The 22,765-nt window shown below is 37.5% G+C and overlaps 1 protein-coding gene across 1 annotated transcript in view; it reads right to left on the reverse strand.

The window, feature by feature from the left end:
* Positions 1-12,507, reverse strand: part of LOC309393814 (vomeronasal type-2 receptor 1-like) — a 29,535-nt gene extending 17,028 nt beyond the window's left edge. Inside the window, exon 1 of the mRNA XM_081956309.1 lies at positions 12,077-12,507. Coding sequence (XP_081812435.1) covers positions 12,077-12,333 — 257 coding nt within the window. The 5' untranslated portion in view covers positions 12,334-12,507. The remainder of the gene's footprint in view (positions 1-12,076) is intronic.
* Positions 12,508-22,765: the final 10,258 nt, after the last annotated feature.

The raw sequence follows: 22,765 nt of genomic DNA on the forward strand, positions 1-22,765 counted from the left end.
ATTTCCCTTACATTAAATCACATTGTCAAAGCCATGCTCAACTTTTACAATTAAGTTGGGATACGTTGCCAGAAATGGTTATGGCTGTAAGGGAAGAAGGGGCCCGAAATGGGACAGAAAATAATTACCATTATAAACATCATCACTATTATTTCCCCAATCACCTCCTCGCTATGACTATCATTAGGAGATGCTTCATATGCCTATAATGTACCGTGGGATATTTAAAATCTCTGCTTGTATGCTACCTTAGTTTAATGAAATTAGGTAAAGGTGAAGGTTCCCCTTGTACATATGTGCTAGTCATTCCGGACTCTAGGGGGCAGTGCTCATCTCCATTTCTAAGCTGAAGAGCCAGCACTGTCTGAAGAGGTCTCTGTGGTCATGTGGCCGGCATGACTAAACGTCAAAGGTGTACGGAAGACTGTTACCTTCCCACCAAAGGTGGTTCCTATTTTTTCTACTTGCATTTTTATGTGCTTTCGATCTGATAGGTTGGCAGAAGCTGGGACAAGTAACACTCCATTTCGTGGCGCTAGGGATTCGAACCGCCGAACTGCCTACTTTTCTGATCGACAAGCTCAGCATCTTACCCACTGAGCCACCACGTCCCCTTTTGATAAAATTGGTGACCTATAAATTAAGCACTAGTACTGTTGCTAATAATACTATTCTTGTCATCATCATCATCATCATAGCCAGAGAGGTGTAATGATTGAGGTACTTTAAGGCCTAGGAGATTCTGAGCTCCTGAAGCAGGGGAGAGATAAATTGGATATATAAACAAATATTGTAAACAAACAACTTTGCTAATAGAATTGCCATCACTATATCATCCTCCCCATTTCTGCCACAAAGGGCTAGGAACCAGTTCCTGTGGTAGTTAAGATTTTAGCCTAGAAAACAGGAGACTACAAGTCCTTAGGTATGAAATCTGGCTGGGTGATTTTATAAAGTAATAAAAGTATGTGTGCAGGGAGCTAATAAATCAATAATCTGCCTATACTCATAACTCATAATTCCATAAATTGTATGTAAAATTTCAAAGTTCCATTCAAAGTGCCCAGCTCTGAACAATACACATATTTGTTGCTGTTCACTGACAGAAAAAAATGAAACTTATAAACAACCCTCTGGCAATTATTCACCAATCAGAATATAACATGAATATAGAGTTCTGTCTTTTAATCTTTTTCATAAATAAAATATTGCAACCACAGTTCAAGTTCCTACTATTGTAGTAATCAAAGAATTTCAAGGTAAATAAAGAGTACATGAGTAAACAAAGAGTAAATCAACTGCCAATATTATCTCAGTGGAAAGGCTCACACATCCACACAGAGATATTCATTTTTTCCTGGAGAATGTATGGTTCTGGCAATATATTTCAGCATGTGATATTCTTTCCAGCCAGATTATCATGGGTGTTAAAAATAAAATGAATTTGTGAGAGCCTTTCATTATTTAAAGTAAATTACAATTATTTATGGATCGCCTGCTATCCTATACTTCTCAGGACAGGACAGCACAAAGTGAAAAAAAAATTGAGCAGGGAGGCGAAAGAGCAGATCACATTTCCCCCTTTAATCGTAAAACCTTTGGCCAATGGTGGAAAATGAAATTCAATTTTTGGAATGCTGTTAAAAACATATAGTGAGTTTTTTTTTTTAAAAAAAATTACCAATATAACCGTTTTAGTATTATGTTGTAATGCTTCCGTTGATGGGCATTTTCACCTCACAAATTCCCACAAACACCTCCAGTCTTGCAAAAATCTCATGTCTACTTCATATAAAATGAACAAATTAGCACGGTACAAGTTACACAAGCCCAGCTCATATATTCAGCGCAGGTGGCTGACTTAAGCTAAAAATCCTGATTTGATATGTAAAATACCATCATTTTTATATGAAAAATCCACTGTGAACCACTAAGGTGAATAAGCAGCAATTAGGACCTTTTGAAAGGTGGAACATTTCTATGACTGTGGCATTGGAGGGATGGAGATTTATATTTTGTTCAGTTCTAAGCTGGAAGTATTAGAACAAGTGAATATCTAATGATGGAAATGTGATCACACTTAATCCAGGACGTGGAAAATAGGGTGAGGTAAGAGATAAAACATTTCCCCACTCCTTCCTCACAGTAGTGATGCAACTTCCCCATCTCTCTCTCTCACACACATACCAATTTCCAAAAGACTAAAGTAGAGCCCCCAAAAGCTACCCAACACCATAAAAGTCTGCTCTGGTTCTGAAAAGTCATGACATTATCATCTGGAGATGCTGTAATTACATGTAGTCATGCAATTACTGAATTGCATAAATAATTTTGCAGGCAGGGAGTGTGACTGGTTTTGAGAAAAACCTTAATACTGTACGTTTGTTTGTTTTTCAACCAGTTCTGATGTGGAGTGAGCTCCTTGACACCTGCTGGAGAAGAAATTGTACAGAGAGCATGTATTGGCCATGCTAAACTACAGTGGACGGATCTTCTCCATAAGGAACATTAGGAGTGCAAAATACAATCTTTAGTTTACTATCATTTTTACAAAAAGAGTTTAACAATTTATTAGCATGATGATCTCTAATGCTAACCAAGATATTATTCAAGCAAGAAAAGATAAGTTGAGGAATTGCAATTTTCCAGAGAAATGGTTCTTTGACTTCACCTTGGAGAAGGCATCTCCCAGGTATTTGGACAGTATCTACTCTTCTTAGATTTTGGAAATCTCTTAAAACCCAGTTCTGTTTCTAGGTTCGTGTGGGTGTAACTCATTGGTTAAGCTTCTGTTTTACTTCTCATTTTTTTGTAGCATCCGTTCTACTTGTTGTAATCTGGACAGGGGGAGCATGTGTTTTTTGGGTTTTAATTGTTTACTTCTTATGGATTTTATAAGCCGTCCAGAATTTTCTACAGTAGGCACCTATATTGAATGGGATTAAATGAAATGAGATCTTATTACTATGCTCTAATTTTAAATTGGTTTTGGCCAACAGCCGTTTTTGTAGGGAAATGTCTCTCAGCCCGCATATGAGTCGATCCAGAATTTGCTCGTCCAGGTCTCTGAATCCGCAATGTGTGGCTGCTTTTCGTAGAGCTGCAACGTACTGGTTGATAGATTCTCCCGCCTTCTGGTTCCTCGTGTTGAATGCTTGGCGACAAACGTGGCGGGAAGGTTTTGGCGCGTAATGGGTTTGCAGCGTTTGTTGCAGCGCCGTCCATGATACCGCCTGAATGGGGGTTGGTTCAGAGAGGTCCCTGGCCGTCTCGAAAACTTCTCGGCCGCAGTAGCTCAGGAATATATTTTTCTTTCGAGAGTCCGGTATTCCTGTGTATTCGTTTGCTTCGAGAAAACACTCGAACCTGAGCATGTATGATTCCCAATGATCAGCGATTGGGTCGAAAGGAGCTGGAGGAGTGTGCATCACCATTTTCCCTCGTTTGAAATTGCCGCGCTGCGGTGTCCTGAGATGGCTGCCGGTATTTCTGCCGAATTCCTGGCTGGATCGAATCCGGGGATTCTAAGGTAGCGTTCTTCGTCCTATCTGTCTCTCGATCCCATCCTCGTCGCCAATGTTAGATCTGGGCAACGAGAGAACAGACTGCGGATACGAAGTGACTTAACAGCTCTTTATTTGTAGAAGAAGTGATCCAGCTTGCTCTGTGGCCGGAGGGTTCCCCTTTTATAGGACTCGGGTACGCCTCTCGACCAATCAGAGCGATACCTGTTTCCCGCTGTAGCAGCGGACCAGAGAGGAGACTTCCTACGATATATGCTAATATCTAACAAATTTGTAACCTACTTTTGAAAAAAAAGAAAAAAAGAAGTGTCCCCAAACAGTCAAAGATGATCTAGATTATTTACCCTGACTGGTTCAAATCCATGTATATTAATGTTGTGGAAACAGACTAATCTTTGTTCCCCTTGATGAATAACATACTTGGTTCTCGCAATCAAAATAGACAACATGGAGTCCTCCATTTTTCCCCAACTTCTATTTGTCTTTGTTATTTCTCAAGGATGTTATGAATATTTTAACAGCTACCCTACTTTCTGTGACTGTAAACACTGTATCTTGAGAAGTTTTCACAGAAAATCTGTGGCCCTAATACTATACTTATGTTCCAAGTAAGTCAGGCGTAAAGTTGACTTTATTAGGTGATGAACATTTGAATTTAGAAATCAGCAAGACAGTACAAGGCAAAGAGAAAAATGTTGACTTTGGAAATGGCAACTCAGCACCAGAGAAGAGACTGCTAGGGCTGAATAGCATTGGTCCCAATCAACATAATTTTTGCTTACTCTATCCTGTGATTAGCTAACAGTTCCAGCTGCTAGAAATTCCAAAAGTCAATGGAGTTAAGATAAACTATGCCTGGTTCTGGGTTTCTTTGGGTTCTGGTTTATTTGGATAAGCAAAGGCTAGTAGCCAAGCACTTTGAAAGTTGAGCTTGCAACATATGGTCTTTCTCTATCCATATACGTGTGTTTCTAGTCTCTCTGTTTTCATCCAAATTCAGGGAACTATAGTTTGTATCAACTGCATCCCAATGTTTTAAAGCCCAAAATCAATTGGTTGTATGAATGGAGGATTAGAGAAAAAAGACAACAGGGTTAGTAAGTCAGTTTGATAGAACAAGGAAGAATCTGAAGGTTTGTAGAAGCTTGAGAATAGAGTTAGATTTTTGAGATCAGAACTAGAGATGTATATGTAGGCCTGCTATAAATGGAAACTAGAGCAATGGTTTGTTTTTCCTAGTTCTGTCTATTTCCTATACCTGTCTATGATAAATAGTTTATGGGCTCTTAAAACTAAAATAAGCAGTATTAGAAACCCATAACTGCCATAGTTGCTCAGCACCATTGTAGTTAACCTGGTGACTTACACACAAGTCCTAATTTGTAAGACTTCCTTAACACAAACCAAGTTTCTTAAACAGATTGAGATCACCTCCTTGATGTACAGTGTATGTGTACTGTGATGCTAATATATGGGATATCATTTTCACATTATTTGTAACCATTGCTTGATTTTTATCACATGTCTATGAATGAATGAGGGGAAACCCCTCCAAAGATAAATGGGCAATGGCATTTATCCATGAGACATATACTGGAATAACTTGCACATGAAGTATATGTAAGTCACTTCAGAACCAAGATTGTAACACAAGCCTTTAAACTTGCCAGCAGATTACAACTACATCAGGATTTCCTCTAAAGAAATCAAAGTTATCAGAGATATTGCTTTCAAAAAATATTACACGAAAACAAGGTTTTGAGAAATCTTTTTCTTAAAAAATGTGTATGTATGTTTTTGTTATTCTGCAAATGTTAGAAGAATGTCAAGGGAATTGGAGCTAGTGCTACTTTCTCTAAACTTACATGGCTAATGTGACCCCCTAGTAAGTAAAGAAAGCAAGTAGTTGAATCATTCAAAATGAAACTGTTAGCCCTCATTACTTTTGCAAGTAGAAGATCCCAAAGTTGATTTGTTATCATATTTGGTTAATAATATTTCATTATTAATGAAAATATTTCAGCTGAATATAGTAGTTGAGAATGCTATACACTAAATGAAAACTAAATTTGCCAGCTAGACCAGCCAGGTTCATATGAAGCTGTATATCCTGCTCCTCACAGTAATCAACTAGATACTAAGTAAGAAGTAAGAGAACTTGAAGGCAACTGTAGATGTTGAAATTAGTTTCACCCAACACATCTAATTACATTATCCAGTTAACTATACTCCATGTCTGTCACCAAAACCTTTCTTCATTATAGCACAGCTGTGTTTCTAGCAATAGGCTCACAATTTTATAGGCATGCTTACAGTTTGCCTTCTGGTATTGTCCATGGGGTTTTCATCGCAAGGATACTGGAGTGGATTGCCATTTCCTTCTCCAGTGGATTTTATTTTCCTGGACTCCAAGATCACCGCAGATGGGGACTGCAGCCAAGAAATTAAAAGATGCTTGCTCTTGGGAGGAAAGCTATGGCAAATCTAGGCTAAAAAAGCAAAGACATCAGCCTGCCAACAAAAGTGTCTATAGTCAAGGCTATGGTTTTCCTAGTTGCAATGTATGGCTGTGAAAGTTGGACCATAAGAAAGGCTGAGTGCCAAATAATTGAGACCTTTGAACTATGGTACTGGAGAAGACTCCTGCAAGTCCCTTGGACTGCAAGGCAATAATACCGGTCAGTCCTAGAGGAGATCAATCTTGACTGCTCTTTAGAAGGCCATATCCGAAGATGAAACTCAAATACTTTGGCCACCTAATGAGAAGAAAGGACTCACTGGAGAAGAGCCTCATGCTGGGAAAGATTGAGGGCAAAAGAAGAAGGGGACGACAGAGAATGAGGTGACTGGATGAAGTCACTCTAGCAGCAGGCGTGAGCTTAAATGGACTCAGAGGATGGTAGAGGACAGGAAGGCCTGGAGGAACATTGTCCATGGGGTCGCGATGGGTCAGAAATGACTTCGCAGCTAACAACAATACCGTCTGCAGTGTATTCCACAAAGCAGGCCAATATAAACTGTTGAACGCTCTTCAAAAGTCAATAAATACAATGACTATTTATTTTCCTTATCAAATTCTCTTTTCCATGGATGCTGGTGAAAATCTGCTCACAACATCCTCAGTTTGGGTGGAAATAATTCCTAATTGTCTGTTCCCATTGTTTCCAGAAGCAGAGATTCTCATGAGGACATTTCCAATGATAGCAAGAAAGTTTATGACTCTGTAACTATTACCTTTTATCAAAACAGGGATTATAATTGCTTGTGTTTATACAGAAGGGCTCTTCTTTCAGTATTAAATGAGTCAAAACAATGAATTAGTCACTGGGACTAGTTGAACTTCATCAATTCTGAATTCCTCAGCTGTTATTCCAGCTATTCTAGATGCTTTGTCATTTTCAGTAGCTTTATTACTATTTTTATTTCATCTCAACATCATCTCAACAAGGCACCATTTTCCGAGTGTGGGTGAATGATGGATCTACTGGTAATCCCTACAGGTCTCCATGATTGCAGAGTTACTAGAAGAATTATCTCAATCTTTGAGGTCACTCATGTAAAGTGTAAATATCCAATAAGCATTAAAAAGAACATTAGTTATTGTCACTCAGGCATCTGAGACAGGCAAAGACTATGTGGTGTTTGCTTAGCCTTTTCCACTTTCAACCATGGTGTTCCAGTGTGTCTCCTGATCTGCTTTTGGCTTATGGCAAACCTCATGGTTGAATTGTCTATATTGAGCTTGGATTATTTGCCTTGGTTTATCAAGCCTGTGTTTCAGATGGAGCACGAACTCCCCCTGCAGGAGAAACTACAGGGAACCTCAAGAGGTGTCTCCCCCGCCCCTGAATATTTGTAGTTCAGGGTTGAAATGAGGGGTCATTGATGATGATATCACTTAGTGATATCACCACGGTGGCACAGTGGTTAGAGTGCAGTACTGCAAGCTACTTCTGCTGATCACTAGCTGCCTGCAATTTGGCAGATCGAATCTCACCAGGCTCAAGGTTGACTCAGACTTCCATCCTTCCGAGGTCGATAAAATGAGGACCCAGATTGTTGGGGGCAATAGGCTGACTCTGTAAACCACTTAGAGAGGTCTGTAAAGCACTATGGAGCGGTATATAAGTCTAAGTGCTATTGCTATTGCTAGTTTGGGTAATGAAACATCTGCAAGAAAACAACCAAGAGAGCACCAAGTCCAGATAAAGCAGGAGGGTTAGTCCCCCTGTTAAAGTATTGTAAAACCGTAAATGTTTTCATGGAAATGGACAAACTAAACACAGAAGATAAAAACTAATTTACTATTATTGCAACTAACCCCATGCTACATATATTCTTCTCTCCTGGAATGCAGCCTCTATATTTTTATTTGAATTAAATATACCATAGGAATACACTCCTAGTATTGGAATGAGTCACTTAAGCCATCAAATCCAATTCTCTAATTTGCATTTTTAATTTTAATTTTCTAAGTAAAGTACCCTGCCCCTATGGTTACCTAGTCTTGGTTGAAACAAACGGAACGTATCTAGCAATAGCACTTATATACTGCTTCATAGTGCTTTTACAGCTCTCTCTAAGCTGTTTATAGAATCAGCATATTGCCCCCAACACTCTGGTTCCTCATTTTACCCACCTCGGAAGGATGGAAGGCTGAGTCAACCTTGAGCGGTCAAGATTGAACTGCTAGCAGTCAGCACTGTTAGTCTGCAGTTCTACATCCAATCACTGCACCACCAGGGCTCTAGTGAAGAAGACCTCCCTATCTCCTTTGCTAATTAGTTCAGTTACCTGTTCTCTTAAGGCAGGGGTGTCAAACTCATGTTGTCATGGCAGCATCACAGAAGACCATGCAGGCAGAAAACCATAAACTGATAAGGAGGAGAGCCTGTGGCTTAGTGACTAAGACTCCTGCCTAATATATAATACAGCCCAGGTTCAAATCCCAGTAAGGGTATGGCTAGCTGATGAGAGCTAATTAGCTCAAAAGAGATCTATACTAGTCTCCCTTTATTTATTTATCAGTACAAATACAACACAAATATAAAAAGGCAACATTAAAAATAAAAATATGGTTTTCTGCCTGCATGGTCTTCTGGTATGCCTAAATATGGGAGGAAGCTCACTACTCCCTCTTTCTGTCCTTCGGCTCATCACAGAATCATAGAATCTTACATTGCCTATTCAGTGGCTTCGGGCTTAAAGGAATGTTAGATGTTACTTCTGACTTCGAAACTATTAACTGAGGGGGAAAATCTAGGAACTACTGGGCTCCTCAGAGAATATTTAGGGAAAGTTGGTTCTTATCTTTTCTACACTGAGATACAATAAATTTAAAGAAACTTTGGTAGATAAATTGTGGGCATGCCCAATTACAATTCTTTATTTGTCAGCTATTACAACTATGGTTAACCAGATTCTTGGAAGGCAGACAAAGTTTTAAAAAGTTTAACTTTTGTTTTTGCAGTTTAGTGACTCTTACCACATAAAAAAACTTGAATATGTTGGCTAATGTTGTGCAGTGAAACTATGGCTATTCTGGATAGACCATGTCACTTCAAAGGAGGGTTACCTTTCTTAACACACACACAGACACACACACAGACACACGGGGAGGAGGGAGGAGAAAAAAGAGAAAGAGAGAGGGAGACACACAGAAGAGAGAGAGAGAGAGAGAGAGAGAGAGAGAGAGAGAGAGAGAGAGAGAGAGAGAGAGAGAGAGAGACTTTATATCTGATTTTAAACAGTACTCCGAAAGTTTGACAATATTTGATACACAGAGGTCATGTTTAATACTTTGGGAGAAACAACGATGCTAAATGAACCAGGCTCTGTCGCATATGTCTCTGTTTACGATTTTCTATTTATTCCTTAATACAAAGAAGGTGAAGTTTCCTTTTATAAACAGTGTTAAAGCTATTTTAACCTCAAAATATGGAGAAATCACATGCTGCCGGATTTCAGCAAACATGCCACTGAAATTCAGCAGTGCAGTTGAGGGATAGCCATCTGGGGCACCTGCAGGGAAGTGGGGATATAAAAAAAATCAAGATGGCATTGAATGACTGTACCTTTATGACCTCCTGATTCCTACATTGCAAACATCCCTGGGAGCCACCAAAGTAGTTTGAGGATTCCAGGGAGACCTGGGGACTCTAGTTACTCATTCCTATCCTATAGGTAAGGGAGTCCATTTTTTAGTGATTTCCATAACCACATCAGCACAAGTCATTCCAGTGATCTCAATCAAACCTACATTCTTTTTCTATGGCAAATGTTGGTCTACAGTTGTTTCTATGCCATTTGAATATTATCTAGTCTCTCATAAGTCACTTATATAAACAAGTATTGTATATTCAGGAGTATTGGTGGGTTCTGTCAGAAAAGCAAAATGTCTGTTCCAATGATGTTTCTTTTATCTTTTCCCCACTGTAGAGTTGAAACATTCCTTCCCTCTTTCAGTCATCCTAAAGTTATATCAGTATGAGTTTTGCTGACCTAACTGTTGGTCCCTAACCTGTTTATAAATTAACTCTGTTTCAGGATACTAAAGTCATTGACTTCTCTCCAAGGTAATGGATGACAAAGCATAATGTTTTTACAAATCTTGAGGTTACTTTTGAACATTATTGGTATAAACAAGAAAACCACAGCTGATGAAATTAGGCTCAGAACAGCTAAATACAAGTGAAGGTTGCATCATTCTTGCTTGGAAAAGAGATGAAGAATATCTTGGGGGCATTCAAAGATAGCATTTTTTAAAATAATTTTTTTAATTTTTAATTTTCAAAAGAAACACAACACATCCTTCTTTACATACTGTAGAAAGTTATTGTAGTTGGTTACAAAAAGGCTTTCGTGCATCTCTTCCACAGTCAATATGAACTTAATTCATATTAACTCACGTATTTTAACTCAGATATTTATACATGTTACCATCATCATACTTCCATTTTCATTTGGCTATAATTGTTTAAACGTTCTTCATCATAAAATATACCAAGATTTAATATATAACCACAGACAGGCATTTCATTTACTATTTCTAAAATCCTCCAATAACACTGAATCCTTATGTCCTATTCTAGCTAAACATCCGTAATATTTAATAACAACGTTTTCTAATCCTCCTTTCCAAATCACTGTTTACAATTTACATCCAGTTTCCTTATGTTGTACCCATACCTGTATATATGTTGTTATCATTATCCCTCCTTTATTTAACTATATCCTGCATCATAACATTTCCCCCCTAATAATCAAGATTTAACTGTATTTAACTTAGTTCTTTTTTTTATTAACCTTTATATATAATCCAAAAGGATTTCTAATCTTCCTTTCATGGGTACCATTCAATATTCACATCCAATTATTACTTATCATAACACTACAAATTGTATACTTGGACTTTAAGAGAGCTAATTTCAATAAACTTAGAGAGAGCTTGGGAAAAATTCCATGGATGAGAATCCTCAAGGGGAAAACAACTCAAGAAGCTTGGGAAATTTTGAAAAATGAGATTACAAAAGCCCATCTAGCACAATACCAATGAAGAAGAAAAATAACAGCTCTCAAAAGAAACCAGCATGGCTGCATAAAGAACTCTCTGACAAAATGAAAGACAAAAAAGATAAGTATAAAAAGTGGAAAGGGGGTGGGGGGGGACATAACTAAGGCAGAATATCAACAAATAGCCTGAGCATGTAAAGATGAAGTGAGGAAAGTTAAGGCTCACAATGAAGAAAGGCTTGCCACAAAAGTAAAAAATAACAAAAAAAAAAGCTTCTTCCAATATGTTAAAAACAAGAAAAAAGTGAAGGAAACAATTGGTCCATTGCTGGGAGAAAGTGGCAAGAAGGTGACAAGTGGCAAAAGTATCGACGGCGATCTCAGAGCATCTCGTCGCGACATTGGCTCCTCCTCCCTCAAAGATAGCATTTGAAGTAGGCCTTGCCAGGTGCCCTATGATACCGAGACCAAAAGTTGAGTTTAGGAGAGAACAAAGAGATTGTTCCAAATCTCTTTGAAAAGAGAAAATAATAGGACCAAGGAAACATGTATCTACTGTACATCTGAAAACTGGCCCTTTCTCTGTGCCTCTTCTAGGGTGGATGGACTACTGGATGAAGGTCCAGTATCCTGCATGCATGCATTTTCCTCCTTCCTCTTCCATCATTATTCCAATTACCTTTTAATTGTTATCAGAAAAGAAAGTCGAAATATCAGTGTTCCTACTTGGGAAATTGCAAGAAAAAAAGGGGGTATTAAGATGTATGAGATGGATTGAAAAAATATAAGACCACCAAGAAGTCAGAACATATGACTAAGAAGCTGGCGAAGGGATGGTGCATTCAAAAATATATGAAAAGTTACATAACAGGGGCTTTGTTGCCCAAGACCTCCGTAACTTCCACAGCAGCCCTTGCTTCTCTTAAGTATTTTGTCTTGGGCTGTGACAACAAACTGCTGTCATTTCTGACTGAGAACAACACTCCTGGTCTGACACAATTACCTTTCGCCAAACAATAGTAAAAGAAAAAGTACCTTACCCCTCACATTTTGGTGAATTTGGAGGTGTACTTGTTGGATCGTCCTCAAGGATGGTCCTGAAGTGTATTGGGAACATGCCTCCTATAACGTGCATGGCTTCCTCAGCATCTACATAGCCACGTAGATCAAATTTCCCCAGGAGTCGGCATTCTTCCTCCGGCTTCTTTGCAGTTTCTGAAGTTACTGGGGTGGGCACATGCTCCAGGATGAAGAGAAATAATCCTATGCACAATAGCCACATTTTTCGGCTAGCCATTTTAACTCCGAGCTGCTGGAAGAAAATAATAGCTGTTTTGAAAAAAAAAAATCAGAGGCTTTTATGAGGCTCTCTCATGTTTATGACTAGCCAGCCTATAAAGGAACAGGTGAATTCTCCAGAGAGAGAGAGAGAGAAGTTGCTTCTTCTTTGCTGCACAGCTGTCAGGATGCAGACTCATGGCTGAAGAAAGGAAGGGACAGGAAGGGAAAGAAAATGTGCTTTCTTTTTTCCGTTATTTTATTCAAAACTGAATCATTTGTACTATGCCATGTATTTTCAATATCCTGTAAATAAGTGTGCGTGCGTGCGTGTGTGTGTTGTGATTTCTGTAGTTTATATATATATCACTATTTTTGTTTGGATATTTATCATTAATAATATAGAATATAAGAATCGTTAATTATTTTGAGGAATCACCCAAAAATATTGGTTGGTAGGGTCAAGAATCTTTATAGGCTTTACTCCTATATTTACTTATAGGAGAATCAGGTATAGACTAATCCAGTGTCTTAGTTTCATCTGTCCTGAAGACAATTCTCTCCCCTTTATTCGTAATGCTTAAGCTTCAACCAAAGTTACTGGTCTGGGCTTCAGCAATCCATATTTTTACAGCTGTCATTTAATGCCACATTTTGCTTTAAGTGTGGATAACGCCATTGATAAGTTTATCTACGACAATGTATTGCACTATTTATTATTAAGTTATAACTCACCTTTCATTCAGGCGTTCAAAGCTGTGTACACAGTACTTCCCTTTTTTTGTTTTTCTCTCACCTTGGTAATTAGGGGATAGACTGAAGCACAGTGTCAGGTCCAAGTAACCCAGTTAACTTCTGAAGCTGGGGGGGGTGGACCAAAAGCTGGACTCTTCCTGTATGGCCCGTCATGCCATCCTTTATAGCAGGGGTGTCCAACCTGGGCAAATTTAAGACTTGTGGACTAATTTCCAGAATTCCCCAGCCAGCATGGCTTTAGAGGATTTCATTCTGTACACCAAGAGAATATTCAGAATTCCAAGAAATTGGAACAATATAAAAGCATGGCCATGATGGTAATTAGGAGACAGGCAACTAAGCCTGAAGAAGGGAAATAGAAGGAATTGGGTATGTTTAGCCTTGAGAAAAGATGACTGTAGAGGATTTGGCAGTATTCTTCCCGAAGATCAAGAGAAAGTCCCCCTCTTGTTCTAGATGCGGGACATGGAATACAATAATAAATTTAAATTACAGGAAGACAGATTTCATTAATACAGTAGGAAAAAAAGAGCAGTTCAATAGTGGAACCAATTATTTAGAGGACTGTTGGTTCAGCCTCCCACCACCACCACCACTACGGGAATGATTTATTATCCAAAAGTAACTATTACATTTTAACAAAATTAAGGCTACCTACTTATTGTCTAGGATACTTTACTATGGGTTCTTCCACTGATCAAAATCTTGGGCTGCTGGCCTAAATGTTCCTTCCAACTCTATGATCCTATCATAATAAATGGGACTTGATTGAAATTTCTAAAATATATAATGATATGGAGAAATTATATACAGAAATATATATATATATATTCCTTCTCATGATTGTAGAAGTGATGTTGACTGACTGGAAGAAAATGCTTCTTCCCCCAATGTGTAGTCAATATGTGAAATTTGCTTTGTGAAGGGATGCAGGAATTTTCACATTTTTTGAATCCATCCACAAACTAAAATTTGATTTCTATGAAATTTAAGGCAAAGGTTTTCCCCTGTTCAGTTGTATCCGACTCTAGGACATGGTGCACATCTCTGTTTCTTGGCCAAGGGGCCAGCATTGTCTGAAGACATTTCCATGGTCATATGACCAGCATGGCTATACATCAAAGGCAAACAGAGTACTGTTACCTTCCAACCAAAGTGGTACCTATTTATCTACTCACATTTGCATGCTTTTGAACTGCTAGGTTGGCAGGGGCATGTAATGGGTGCTCACGCTGTTGTGCAGCGCTCAGGTCTTGAACCCTGGCTCTCCAACTGACGAGCTCAGCATTTTTAACTGCTGAGCCATTGCACACCAAATGCAGCAAATTTCACACGATGACTGTCCATTGTGGGAAGAAATGCAATCAACATGTGCAATTTGCTGTGACAAGAAATGCAGGAATTTTCACATTTTTGAATTCATTCACACACTTAAATTTGGTTTTTATGAAATGTACAGTTTTTTGCAAAGCCTTTCTCCAACTAAAAGAATCATACAAAGAAATAGCAAAGAAAAATCTGCACAAAAATACTGGTGAAAGCAACATACCTGGGATATTTCTTCCAAAAAAACAACCTTGTGAAAACCTGTGTCCATTAAGCACATGGTATCCAAAATCCATCTGAGAAATGCGCAAAAAAGAGGGATTTTAGTGTCATTTGTTTCTTCAACAAAGCTCAAGAGAGAAACAAAGCACAGAAATGAAAAACAGAAACTACAAATTGTTTGAAACTACAGATTTGTTTATTTCAACATAGCCACAGTTGAAATGGTTTTAAATTATTCAGACTTTAAGGATATTTCATACATTAACAGGGAGCAGAGATATGTTGCTATAAATCAAGATGACTTTATTTCAGTGATAGACCATTATTTCCAAATGTATTGTTTTGACATTTAGGTTTGAGAAAGACACAGCAGGAAATTATTCAGCAGATGTGCTTGTTCTGGATGGTATGCCCGAGGATCTATTTAGCCTGGGATTCTTCTGGAACTGGCATTGACGTTGGCAGCCATACAACAATTGGGATATTCTTTTATCAGTTGGGTTGATAAAGCAAGTAGGTTCCTTAGTAGGACATCTATTCCGTCAAGTCCATGAATATGTTAGTAGTTTACTAAACCATTTTTCATTTTTAAAATTTGTTTCTCGTGACATTTTAATGACTTTTTAAGTCATAAAAGCCACTGAAGAAAGTGGAATATATATCCGTGAATAAATAATAAATGGCAGCAAAAAAAAAATATCACTGAAGGGGATATGAATAGAATTGAAGGGCATGACTCTGCAATGGGGGGCCTGCTGCTTTTAATAAAACAGACAGATTAAGCATCTGGGAAGCGCAGAGATTTTTTTTGTACTTATTGTTACTTTTACGTGATAAGCAAAAAAATGATGCTACCAACATGTGATGATATTAATACATCCTTCAGACCACAGAAATGGTCTTTCTGCTCTATTTCTGGGTTCCTAAGGGAATTCCAGTTGAATACTTCAACTATCCACTCAGTCTTGCAGTTAAAAAAAAAACCCTCTATTTATTCCTCTCCCCAATTGAAGGCCTCCTTCAAACTGGTTTTGATGCCTTGTGACTTCATGTAGATTTTGGGGCAACCCCACAGAATCTGGCTAGGAAACTTTGGGAATTTAAGTCCAGCTATCTTAAAGATGCTAAGGTTGAGGAATGCTATTCTAGATTTCTCTTTTAACTTTGCCATCTCACTTACAATCCTGGATTTTCTGAGTGGCCTTCTACCATAGCATGGATGACCACAGAGTATGGTCAAAAAAAAATCAAGCCGAGTTTGATATGATAGTTTGATTAAAGCTTTACTTGGTTTTTAAACAATGCATGAATTGCAGAGATATGATACATGCTATGATACGATGTCACAGTTAACCATCTTTACCACATATTGCACATTCGCCTGGAAATAATTATTAACTAGCTCTGGCATGGTCTTATTTCCCATCCCCACAACAGGCAGAAGTAGCCACATCTTTTTCATTTGGCTGTTGCAGAAGAAACTGGATTCATGTTCGTCAACATCCTTATAGCCTTAATTGTGACAATGCATAAAAAGGCAACATTTTTCACCCACATCCAAGTGATTTTATGGACACAAGTATATTGCCCACCGGGCAATGTTAGAAGAATAAATGGCTGTATCTTCTCTGTAATGTTCAACTTGACCATTGTAGGGCCATTTGGTCACTGCTGCTACCAGATGCACAACTGATAGCAGCTTTTTTGTCAGCTATCTGGTCAACTTGGTGAAGCTTTTTCCTCCGTATTCCAATGGCTAGTTATATGTTTTAATCAACTGTTATATGTTTTGGGTGGGGGGGAACTTGGGTTAACCTACCTGGCTGGGTTGTTGTGAGATAGAAATGGGATTGCACTTCCGTGATACTCAAGCATCCTTCGGGTAAATGTTTGTTTAAAAAAATGATGCAAACATCGTATGACTTGCCACTACTTGTCTTTACCTTTTAGCAACATGAAACACCTGAACCCAGAGAATTACAAAAGGCAGAGCGAAGCATCAGGGGATTCGGCTGGCAAAGGCAGAAACCTGGGGTCATTTCTTAGCATAGTTTTGATTCTATCTGAAAGCAATGTTCTTTAGAGTTACTACCTGCTTTACTTGTTTTAAACTTAAAGCAATGTTTTTCAGCCTTGGCAACTTTAAGATGTGTAGACTTCAAGTCCCAGAATTCCCAAACCAACATGCCATCTGGGGAATTCTGGAATTTGAAGTCCACACATTTTAAAGTTGCCAACGTTGAAAAACACTATTTCAAAAGAATGATTTAAGAGGTTACAACCCTTTCCCCCAGATATGTACTATTAGATACTTGCTCTAATTACAGTGGTTTCCACCAAGGTCCTCTGTTCTGGCGGGAACAGAGGTTTAATCCTATTGGTTGAAGGGTCTGACAGCTCCCTATAAAAGGGTTGCTGTCAGACTCAACCTTCGCTGGATTGTTCTCACTTGTTGTACTTAATAAAGAGCTGTTGTTACCATTAAGCCTGTGTGTGCCTATCCAGTACCCAATCTAACATGTACCCTTCAGATTTGCTTAAAATTGCAGTGCTAGACTTCCCAGTTATCATACTATGAATTCTGGGAATTGTAGTGCTTTCACATCTGGAGGACATGAGAGAGAGGAAGCAGCAGATATATCTAGCTCAAGTGGATGCTATGGACTTGTAGGCAACCTGAGCCAATTCACCAAGAAATCAATAGAAGCAACTGCTTCATAATGTAATATTACATTCTGTCAGAATTCTCTCAGAAACCCAAAGCAGGTTAGCTGAATAAGATTGGTGGGACTAAGATAATGATTGCTTCTGAAACAGGATCTGCTCACATTGTCTTCAGCCTTTTGACCACTACACCCTCTCTAGTTACTAAGTTGAATTACTAAAGGGAACTGCATTGTGCAACATTTGAAGAGTTTTATGATTTTGGACTATGTTGTTTTATTGAATTCAGTGGCACCAGATGCAAGATAATTATGAACCTTCATTCTTGAAAATCCTTTTAGGATGGCAGGGGAAAAAAGCTATACACTAGGTATAGGCATTGTGTTGGGTCCTGATCTTGGTTATTTTTTAAGTCATTGCATAAACAATTGGCTGGGTCACCCAAACTGATGGTCCTGGAATAGGTAATAATATTTAATTGTATATATTAAGAATGGAGGGGAGGGGTTGATGGCTCTTCTGCCATCAGCTTTACTAATGTGATCCCATTTTTTAATTTGAATGTGTGGCAGTGAAAATTAAATTTACAGGTAAAAAATCATAAAGATGAGAATAGGAGCAGGAAGCTGCTAAGATGGGGGAATACACATGAAATACTTAACTAACATCCCCAAATAAAGCAAAAGAGAGCAAACATTTTCTGTTCTTTATTTCCCTTGAAGACTTTTTATGCCATTCTTGCATGTCAGTAAGCTGAGTCCAGCCAAATAAATTTGCCCAAACTACTGCTAAACCAAAATCATAGTTTACACACCACAAACCACTTTATAAAAAGTGATTAAGGTGCTTTGAGACTTACCGTAATGAAGCTAGAGGCTTGATAACAGAGCTTCAGGTTGCTTTTGTGCCTACTTAATGCAAAAGCTTAAACTTAAATATCTGTACTTTTTTAAACGCAGAGAAGCAGCAGCTGCAGAATCTAGGTAATCTGGAAACCTGGCTTTTGTTTAGTGTCATTTAAATTGACTTTCATGGGGTTTTAATAGTCAAACGGAGACTTTTTAAATTATCATCTTACCTGAGATTTCAGTGTATGACTATTGTAATATTTGGACATATCTATCATACATATATCATTCCTTTTAATACAGATCTCTTGTGAGGAATGCCAAAAGGTTTGCAGCTAAAATATAGCAGCTAAAATGAAATTAACAGCAGTGATGTATTTATATGAACCCCCACTTTTATAAAAGAGCAGGTGTGTTTTATAAAATCTAAGAAAGCAAGAAAGATAATTGAGGATATTTAGTTAGTACAAAATGCCCCACTTCAGGACAAAATGAAAAATGAGATGGGGGAGAGATGGGATTATGGATAAAATATACTGTTTTCAAGATTGCCTGGTTTTCTGGGGTGTTACTTCCTAAGCAGAGTTTGTTGAAACTCTTCATTGAACATTTATCATTTACCTGGTTCACAAAATTATATTTCTTCATATTCTGGTTTACTGGATTCAATATATTTTATTTCCATAACAATAAAACACAAGCTTTGTGTTTTTTTATGATACTAATTGTAATTTACTGAATAAACTATGGCTAAAGCAAACCATAATTTAGTATGGTTTGCAAAACAGATCATTGATTTGGTGAGTTATAGAACCAGTTGCACAAAATGAGTTTTTCGGAAAAAGAGATCAGCACAGATTTCTCTTTGCATTTATTATTCTGATTGCTGTGATAGCTGCAAACAAGCATAAAACACCTAATCAGATTAGTATTAATTTTTTATTCTACATTTGGAACACTGGGGGGCAGTAAGGCATGGTGGTAATGCATAAATGTATTGTTCATAATTCATATCACAATTATGTGCAGCAACTGTTACATAGCCACAGTCAAAGTGGCTTAAAATGATACACTGCTTAAAGTCTTTGAAAAAATCACCAAAGAAAGTAAAACATATATGTGAAATTTTGGTTGTTCCCCAATCATATTTGAATAGAGAAACTTAGAATAATATTGTCTGGCAGATCAGTCTATATCTGCATTCATGTTTTGAATAAATTTTATTATATTATTTAGTAATTAAAACAGAAATAAAAGAGATAAAACAATCCAAGCAAATGGTTTTTTAAAATATTTTACAATGTTCATGTTCATGTTTTAATGTATGTAAAATATATCCAGGAACTGATCTTATTTTCATTTCCCCCCCAAATATACAGTACATTGACAAACCTTTATATAAAGTGATGGGGGGGGGGGGAATTTAGGGATGAATATTTTGAAATGACTTAATCGGTATCCATATTTCATTCTGATTCAAAAGGCTGGGTTTTTAATGATTCCCACCCACTCCTGGAGCATGCTAAATTGTGTGAATAATGTAGGAATTTCTTTATAGGGGGTTATATTCAAAGAACAAGTTATTCCTTGTCTCTCATGACTTATTTTGGATATGCTGCAGTCTAGGAAGAACTGTATCATAGTTTTTTCTCTCTCCACATTATAATTGATATCTACTATATGATAAAATATCTTTCCACCTGCAGATATAATTCTTTGTCTACAGAGTTGAATGAATACATCCTCTTGCGAATTCATAAGAGATTGCAAATTAGCATAGGAATGAAGAATGGATTTTCACAATGGCAGAGTGTCAAATGAACAAAGATTTACGCTCAAGATCAATTTACTCAGAAGTGTTTTGAAAATGAGATGAATAATGAAGTGATGTCTAATATATCAACTACTTAGCCATTGCCAAAGGGGAAAGAGATATCTATACCATTTGCAGTTGATATTGTTCACTATATTTGGTGGACAGTAACAAAGTCACTGTAGATCTATTCTGTCCACTATGAAAATTGTAACTGTCATAAAGTACTTCAAAATCATTAATTATCTCTTTTTAATCTCTGACTTTAAAGTCTTGATTTGGCCAGCTCTTCAAAGAGAAGCCAGTATGGCTGAGGCATTGATATGGGCACAATCATGGATAACGTTAGATTATTCTGATTGGTACGAAGAAAGGAGGCTAATAGTCTGCAGAGGTTATCAGTCATACAGGTCATGGTTATCCCAAAGGTGCTTTTTTTCAGGGGACAATTGGACTTTCTTGTTTTTTCTTTGAAGATGTTTCCATCTCATCCAAGAAGCTTCTTCCGCTCTGACAGGATCCTTTCATTCCCCATTATCCTCTCAGAGCTGAAGAAGCTTCTTGGATGAGAAGCAAAACACCTTCAAAGAAAATCACTCAAGACAGTCCAGTTGCCTCCTGAAAAAGCACCTGTGGGATAGGAGGAGATACTAATTGTTGGGTAAATGGGAAAACAATATCAATATAAATAAAATACAAAGGGTCAAAACTTCATAAAACACCTCAACAAGAGCAACCTGCAGAAGAATAAAGACTGCCCTCTTGTTCATTTTAAAGATGATTTTTCATGGGTTGGCCATTTATTTATTTATGAACATTTATATGGCCACCCAATTCACTTTCAGTGACTCTGGGTGAATACATAGATATTGTTTTATTTTTATATTGTATTTTAATGAGCCCGTTTTTTTCTCTCCAAAAGAATGGATAAAGTTGGGTTTTGTGATTTGTCTGAGTCCTTAAAATTGAAAATAAGTTATATTTGTCTGCTATAGTCTCTGGTCAAGATCAGATCAAAATTAACTCCATTTCCATCTCATCAAGGACATGAAATAATGCAAAATACATTGTACAGTCAATAAGAGATAAGTTTAATATTTCAACCTTTCTGTAAAAACCTTGACTGAAACTCATGGATTTCTGGGTGATGGCTTAGCCTTCTCTAAGTCAGCTGAATTTAGTTTGCTTTTGAAAATGAGTATATGCAATTATACAATTTTTCTCCAGGGAATTTAGATGTTATGTAGCATTTTATGATGTTTCCTGTCACCAGGAAATTATTTAATAAGGACTTATTAAGTACTACAGCATGCTTTAGTTTCATTAGAAACCTTCATCACTGAATGGTTTTAATATGCCAGTAACATAATTATTGATTTCAACAAAGGGGAATAATAGATTAAGCTTTAGTAAAGCATCTGAAGCTGCAGGAAAGACTAATTGCTGAGACAAATTGCTTTATATATCTTTAAAGAATCAATACCAGACTTTTACAGATTATGAAAGGGAGTATGTCTTACTCCCTTGTCTCTCATTTTTTAAAATCTGAGCTTTGATAGAGTAATCCTGCACACAACCCCTAAATGATATCAGTTAGTAAGATTTGTTTCAGTGGGGATTCAGAATTATGGCTTGGGGTCAGTGTGATTGATTATCTGCCCAGTTTATTTGATTTTTCAAAACTTCAATCCATTGTGTTAAAAAAATAATATGGCTGCATTTCTAATAATGTGTGACTTCAGCTAATCCTGACCAGTTTAATAAGCTTTTAGTTAAGCTAAATATGAACACACATAATATATGATTCATATATGAGAATATGGTGACCCAAAATACTGAGTCATAATGTGGTTGATTTTAACTTAGCCCATTGCATGAATACAGGTTTATCCAATTAGATCTGATTAAACAACCCATAGCTTTATATAATATGTGAATCAGATTCAGTGTCCCTCAGAGTTAATCCTATCTTTAGTTATATATTTGGACAATATATAAGTTCTATATGTGAGGAGAAACAGTGTATTATAGTTGAGTAATTTAGCTCTCTCTCCATCTACTGGGCTACTTTAACCAGTCATCTCAACTTATCTCTAACAAGAAGCAAGGACTAAGTAGAAGTTAGCCATCTTCTAGCTTTGTAAAACGGAAGTTACTCAATAGCTAATCTAGTATACTTTGGGAATTGGCGGAGGCAGGAAGTGATGAAGTAGGTGATGATCCTATTCAGAAAAAGCATTGAGGCACTATTTTAAAGACACAATTATGCATATATTCTGAACATAGCCAAGGCAGTGGTGGGATTCAATTTTTTTTACTACCAGTTCTGTGAGCGTGGAATGGCTTTGTGGGCGTGGCAGGGGAAGGATGCTGTAAAATCTCCATTCCCTCCCTACTCCAGGGTTACAGCAAAATCCCCATTTCCTCCTGATCAGCTGGTACTCTGGGGGGCAGGGGCAGTCAGAGGTGGTATTTATTGGTTCTCTGAACTACTCAAAATTTCCGCTACCAGTTCTCCACTGCTGAATACCACCTCTCAGCCAAGGGCATCTTCATGAGTATGAAAGACAAGACAGTGACTGACTGACTAATTAAAAATCTGGTCTTTTTTTTTTTTTTTTTTTTTACAAATATTGTAAATGTAATGCATGTCAATAGGCAAAGATATTGAGCACTCATGTGGGCCAGCATTTTGATTTTTTTGACATTCCCCAGATATCCCAAAAGAACACCCAGTCATAGTTTTGTATATTCAGGTGGAGAAAGGGATCCAGGTTTATTTTTATTTATTAATTGAATGTATATAGCCACCTAGCTCATAA

The sequence above is a fragment of the Natrix helvetica genome, assembly GCF_964273705.1.
Source record: "Natrix helvetica genome assembly, chromosome: 5".
In the NCBI taxonomy this organism is placed as follows: Eukaryota; Metazoa; Chordata; class Lepidosauria; order Squamata; family Natricidae; genus Natrix; species Natrix helvetica.